Here is a 6,378-nt window from a genome sequence, read left to right as displayed (position 1 = left end):
CAGAAGTTCAGAAATCTTTAGATGAACTCCTGCAAACCAACGTGAGCAGAGGGGATTCTGATGGAGAAAAGACATTTCCTGATGAGAAATCACCAAATCTGCTGAAAAGTGAGCGTTTCCATTGTTGAAGAGCATAACTGATCCAAAACAAAACCCAACAACTAGGATTCAGAGTGACTCTGGTTCAACAGATGAAGAAGAAGTCCAGACCAGCAGGTGTTTTGTAAGGAAACTTTATGTGTGCTTTGTGAAACTCAGATATCATTAAAGACAGAAGGCGTTGCAGTTTCCAGTACAGCTGATAAGGTTTGATATTAAAGAGTACAAAAAAAAATTACAGATCCAGAGTTCATCTCTCTCAAACCTCGCAGTAAAAATAATCAAAGAAGCTTTTGGTCCAAGTTGGTTCTCCGGTCTGCCTGCCCCCCCACCCCCCAGTGTGCTGAACAGAATGGGGGGGAGGGGGGGGGGGCGGAATTTGGGCGGGAATCGTCTCAGAAAAACGGACCGATTCCCAAAGCGCTTCCCAGAAATCAGGCTGGCCACACTGTGATTGCATAGCTTGTTTTTAATTTAATACATTTCACTTTTATTGACCGGAATGTTTACATGAGGACGACCTCCGCTCAAACCCCGCCCCCTTCCTGCTGGTGGGGTTGGATTTCCTTCAGGAGCAGCGAGGGGATGGAAGGGGGGGGGGGTGTAGGCGAGGAGGGAGGAGCAGGCCGTTTTTTAACGCCTTCATCCTCGTTCGCCCATTCAGACGCTTCCACGCCACCGGGACCCTTCGGTTGGAAGCGGACCAAACATTTTCGGAAAGAAGCGTCGCCGAAGCAAAGCCGAGTAATCAGAGTACAGGAGGCCACGCCCCTAACTCCTCCCCCCAGAGCTCCTCCCGAAAGAAACGGAACGCCTGGAAACTGCCGCCGACTCTCCCTTTTAATAAACGCCACTCTGCATCTAAAGCTCGCCGTCGGTTTCTCTGGGACTGTGTCGTTCCTCGCACTGAAAAAATAAGTATGTACAGCGCTGAGCCCCCCCCCACTGTGTAAAAAACAAAAACAAAGATAAGAGGGAAAGAGCTAAGGTTAGACAGGTCATCTTCTCCAGCAACGAGGCTATTATGGGTAAATATGTCATCTTTGTTGCCCCCCCTCCCAACGCATAAACCTCTAGGATCTAACATTCCTGACCAGGAGCCCCCACCCCACCCCACGCTCTGACCCCCTCCAAACCTGGCAAAAAGAAAGGAACTTATAATAAACAAAAATGAGCAAAAGTATCATAACCCCCCCCCCCCCCCCCTCCCCAGTTTTACCCCCAAAAAGGCAGAGAGGGTGAAGCTAAGGACCCGCACTGCTGCGCCCCTGGATGTGCCCGTTCACGCAGACCGTGGCGGTCCTGACATGTATGAACCGGCACACGCAGGGACGCCTCACCAACACCCCCCTCCCCCTTTTGTCCCCCCCCCCTGTCGCTCAGCGGCTCCTCTACAGGTCGCTCTCGCCATACAGGGCGGTGGAGAAGGACATGTAGTCGAGGGCTCCGGGGACGCCGTCGGGACCCGTGTAGGGCGCCATGCGGGCGATGCAGTACTCCGCCTGGTCGGGGGGCAGCTCCCTCCTCAGCTCGTCCGCCATGATGTAGTTCTGAGGGAAACAGCAAAAGGCAGGAGGCTCACCGATTGGTCAATGGAATGATGGGGACCGTCGCCGTTTCTTACATGCGGCCACAGAAACTCGTGTTGAAGCGTTTGCTCAACTCGCCAAACAGGAAGTGAAAAAGCAGTTTAAAAGCAACCCCCCTCCCTTTAATCCCCCCAATCTGTCAGTTTACGGACAGATTTAGGGCTAAATTTATGTGTGCGTGCACGTGTTGCAGCGTGCACATGGTTCTTAACGGGCTTCAACCTGGAAGCATTAAGAACCAAAAGCTGCACCTTTGTTTCAAATCCATGACAGCTGTTGAACGTGAAGAAGATTCATGAACTTTAGTGGATCTGCCATCAGAACCGAAGGGCTTTGGACTGATAGTCTACTGCCGAGCAGCCGAGCAGGTCGGCTGAGCCGGGCGGGTGGGCCGAGCAGCCGAGCAGGTCGCAGGCTTGTTGGGGTTTGAGGTTTGGCTTCTAATGAGCCCAGTTATCGAGTAATCCCTAAACTGGACTGTCACGGTTAGACGGCTGCGGTTTGAAGCTGCGGTCGGCGCGTCTGCGTCCTTGTCTCACCTTATCACCAGCCAGGATCTTGAAGGAGGCGATGACCTGGTCCGCCGAGTCCTTGTCGGTCGTTTCTGAGGACATGAAGTCGATGAAGGCCTGGAAGGTGACAGCGCCGCTGTTGTTGGGATCCACGATGCTCATGATGCGAGTAAACTCTGCGTCGCCCTGGCAACAGACGCAGAACAGGTTAACCCGGAACAGACAGCGGCTCGTTTCCAGACGGAGCGTCTCCCCGATGACCACCCCCTCACCCCATCCCCGTTCATGCATGCATAGCAAGGTCAAAGGTTAGAACCGGACAGACAAAGGAATCAAACACTTCAGGGCTGCCCAAGTCTTTAGGATTTTCCACCTGGAAGTTTCCCATCATGCCCTGTTCACTGCTGAGGACCTGCACACGGTGTTGGGTCCGGCTGGTTCTGGTGATCAGCAGGAGGCCGTGTGTGTTTAGTGTCAGACGGGGCAGCTCTGAGAGGCGTTACACAAAACGCATGAGACCAGGACTACACAAAACCAGGACAACAGATGAGACCAGGACTACACAAAACAAAAATGGCTACACCGATCCTCCATTCTGTTCTCAAGGCTTCATCCCAGTCTGGTTACCGTGGCGATCTCATCGCTTACTCTGAGGTCAATATCCAGGACTGTCAATGTTTCGCTGTTGGAAACAGTTTTCCTAAAAATTTATTAATCCACAAACTTTAAATTTGATATAAAATCTTCAAACGTTTCAAGAAAAAAATGACAAAAATACGTCAAAGAACCAAGAGAAAAAGAAAATGTACGTTTCTAGTTTTAAATGTCTCCACTTTATCAAAATATAAATACATTATGAAGTTAGGAATAAGATCATGATAGATATGTAAATAAAAGAGTTAAACATTAAATAGGATGAGTTATTTAAATTCCCACAGAAAGAAATCCTTTCTGTTGATGCCTTCAACATGTCATTTATTGCATGCAGAAGTACATCTATGTCTATTTATCATCAAGAGATCTTCACATATATGGAGATGCATCTATTCATTTTTTCCAGTTCAGTCAGGCCTAATCATCCATACATGTAGAAATGCATTTTTATTTTGTCTTTAGAATTTTATTTTGTTTGAAATAAACTAAATAAAAAAATAAAATAAAATAAAAAAATCAGAAAATTCTTCATGAGAAAAATATTTTGCATAAAGATTTTTGTTGCAGCTTCATGATCATTTCTGGACCTAATTTCCCTTCTTTAAATGATATTTTTCTGCATTTTACAGATGAAAAACGAGGACGCCAACCGACTAAACCAGCCTGAACTCTTCAGAAATCGCTGATCCTGGATGTTTGAGTTCTACTTTAGTCCACGTTCACCAGAAAGGGACGGATGAAGAGAAACATGGAGCCGGAGCGAGGAAGAGGAAGAGGAAGAGGCAGCAGGATGTCTGCAGGTGGCGCCAGAAACAAAAACTGTGTTTTCATTTGGTCCAGAGTCCTGAACTTGGGTTTGGTCTGTAGACTGCCATCAAGCAGACTGTCCTGTTTCAAACCAAAACCATGTGACTAAAGATCTCTTCAGTCATTGGTCAGGAATTATGAGGGCGGGGCAAAGCAGCTAGAGGCAGACATTATGGAAGTCCTGCGGTTCGCGGTCCTTGTGGGACATTTCACGGATTTAAACTTTATATTTTCCTGACTGATTTTAAACTCCTGTATCAACGTCACGTACAACACTTTGACTTTGGTCTGGTGGAGTCGTGCTGTAGGGCGGTTGCCAAGGAGACGTCGGCTGTGAAGGTACGCTCATAAGTGTCTATGACAGAGATTGTTGGGAAAACAGCGAGAAGCCATGTGTGTCACGTTAAAAGCCGTTTTAATGAGCCTGAATTCATCCGACCACATTTCAATGGGTCGCCGGGTCTCATCGCTGTGGTGTTTTGACAGAATTCTGTTCAGGAGCTACAGGTAGCTTTAAGGATGACGTCACAGCAGCGCCCGGCGCGTCCCGCCCAACGACTCTGAAAAGCATTTAAAAGCGTTTTCAGCTGTGATCAAATAGACGTAACAAATGAACAGTTGAACCTGATTTGTTGCTTCTCATTTGTCCGCGGCTCATCCGTTCCATTCCTACTCTGTTTACGGTGGCCGTTTTGGTCCAGATGGAGCATTTTCAGACTAAGGAAAAATTCAGTCCGATTAGAAATAACCCGTCAGAGCGGTTCCTGGTTCTGGGCCAGGGTCTATTTGGGTCCATTCAGACTGAAAAGTTGCTCCGGAATATCGGCGGGAACCAACTCTGGTTTAAGAAAATGTGATCAGTCTGGATGCAGCCTTCCTGTCAGAAGAAGAGCTCTACGCCGTGAGATGCATTTCTGGTTAGAAAGACGATGGCTCAGCCACTTCCGCTGCACACTTCCCAAAAGTCTGTGTCCGTGTCTTCATTGATTTTTGTTCGCTTTGTACGATTACTTCACGTGCGTGTAGCCCCCCCCACTCAAAAGAGCCGTCCTAAGTTGGACCTGCAGACACCCAGCAGAACGTCAGCAGCAGTACCAGGCTGGTTCCCGTAGAAATCAGCAGAGCTCGGAAATCATCGGAGGCCATCTGTCCCGACCGCTTCTGCAGGGCGCCGCGGCAAAGAGCGGCGAGCACGGCGCAGACAGGAAGAGGATGAAGACAGATAAAAAGATGAGGACAAGGTGAGGCCAGAAGATAAAGGCACAAACGGTTAACACGGAAAAAAGTCTTAGAGTTTGAAACCTGGAGGAAAAAATAAAAATAAAACTGGTGAGGGGCGGGGCCCCGAGGAGCTGAAACAAGACCGAAGCGACAGAGACCCCTGGTGGACAAACAGGAACGCAGCAGCATGCCGACAGAATGAAGCCTCCTGAGCTCACAGAGCCGACCAATCACAGAGCAGGGTTTGCCTGAGTTTACAGAGCATCAGAGCCGACCAATCACAGAGCAGGGTTTGCCTGAGTTTACAGAGCATCAGAGCCGACCAATCAGCAGGATCTGATTTCCGCACTGACCGATTTAAAAAAATTGTGGCCATTTGTGGCCATAAAAACATGACTGAAGTCAGTCAGTAAAAAAAATATTCCATTTGTTTTCTGACTTTTCCTGCACAGATAACGTTTGGACATAAACTTTATTTAAACAGACAGGAGTGACGGTGCTTTGTGACCCGGCTCTCCTGCTCGGAGACCCAGATGGACGGCAGCTCCTACCTGCTTCTCGTTCTCCACATCGTAGCCCAGACTTATCAAGCAGGCCTTGAACTCCTCGGCTATCAGGGACCCGGTGTGGTCCTGAGGTGGGCCAGACGGCCAATGACAGAGCGGCACGTCATTGTGACACGGAGGGGGAGGGGGGGGCAACCACGAGCGCCACAGCATGCGATGGAAGATGAGATCATGTGGGGATGAAGGGACAAGCAGGATGGATGTTTAGACGACACAAGCAGACACACTTCCACAAAAAGTGAATAAAAAAAAAAAAAGAACGGTGATCAGACGGATGAGACGGACGTGTTTGACCCAGACGCTGATGAAGAACAGATCACATTTGACATGAAATGAAGAAAAAAACTAAAACATCTTTTCACAAAAAAGCTAGATTCAATGTTTTTGGTGGATTATTCCAAGAAGAAAACTTCTTTTAAACCCAACTCTTTCAAACTGAGCATGTGCAGGATTTTACTCTAAATTAACACAATTTCAAATTGATTTACTAAAAAAGGTTTCCCTTTATTAATTAAAATCGTTTCGATGGATGCAAGTAATGCAATGAAACAAAATGAAAGCAGCAGTTTTAATTAGAGGAAGGATGCTGGAATATTATCTAGATTAAAACAATTTATCTGACATTTTCTAAAGTGCAGCGTCTGGATTACAAACAATGTTGGTCAAATTCTTTTGCAGTTTCGTTATTTTCTCCAATTTATATCAAAATTTAAAATAATTTTTACCAAATTTGACTAAAATGAACATGAAGCATTTCAGATTCCGGGAGGAAATAATCCTCAGGTTTGTTTTGGATCCACGTCTTCACCACTATTCCAGGTAAATTCCCCTTGTGGGCATGACAGGTTCATGACGTAAGGTGGCAAATGGACTTCTGGGTAAGCGAACGAAAAGGGCAGAACAAAGTAGCGGCCCTCTTCACCCAAACGT

General features: G+C 47.3%; 1 protein-coding gene across 6 annotated transcripts in view; it reads right to left on the bottom strand.

Annotated features, from left to right (window-relative positions):
* Window positions 1–217: 217 nt before the first annotated feature.
* The window catches only part of actn4 (actinin, alpha 4), a 44,710-nt gene continuing 38,549 nt past the window's right edge, over window positions 218–6,378 (bottom strand). For 4 of the 6 annotated variants that reach the window (XM_011482201.4, XM_004075212.5, XM_023961710.2 and 1 more), the window contains 3 exons: window positions 5,434–5,514; window positions 2,228–2,386; window positions 218–1,649 (listed from right to left, as the gene is read on the bottom strand). In XM_011482201.4, the coding sequence (XP_011480503.1) occupies window positions 1,491–1,649; window positions 2,228–2,386; window positions 5,434–5,514 (399 nt within the window). In that variant the 3' untranslated portion in view covers window positions 218–1,490. Of the gene's footprint in view, window positions 1,650–2,227; window positions 2,387–4,756; window positions 4,823–5,433; window positions 5,515–6,378 lie in introns of all 6 variants that reach the window. The other 2 variants (XM_020708019.3, XM_023961712.2) reach the window with 1 other exon arrangement.

The sequence above is a fragment of the Oryzias latipes genome, chromosome 13 (genome assembly GCF_053564925.1).
Source record: "Oryzias latipes strain Hd-rR chromosome 13, Olatipes_Hd-rR_3.1".
NCBI classification, from domain to species: domain Eukaryota; kingdom Metazoa; phylum Chordata; class Actinopteri; order Beloniformes; family Adrianichthyidae; genus Oryzias; species Oryzias latipes.
This window is presented reverse-complemented; position numbering and strand designations above follow the sequence as displayed.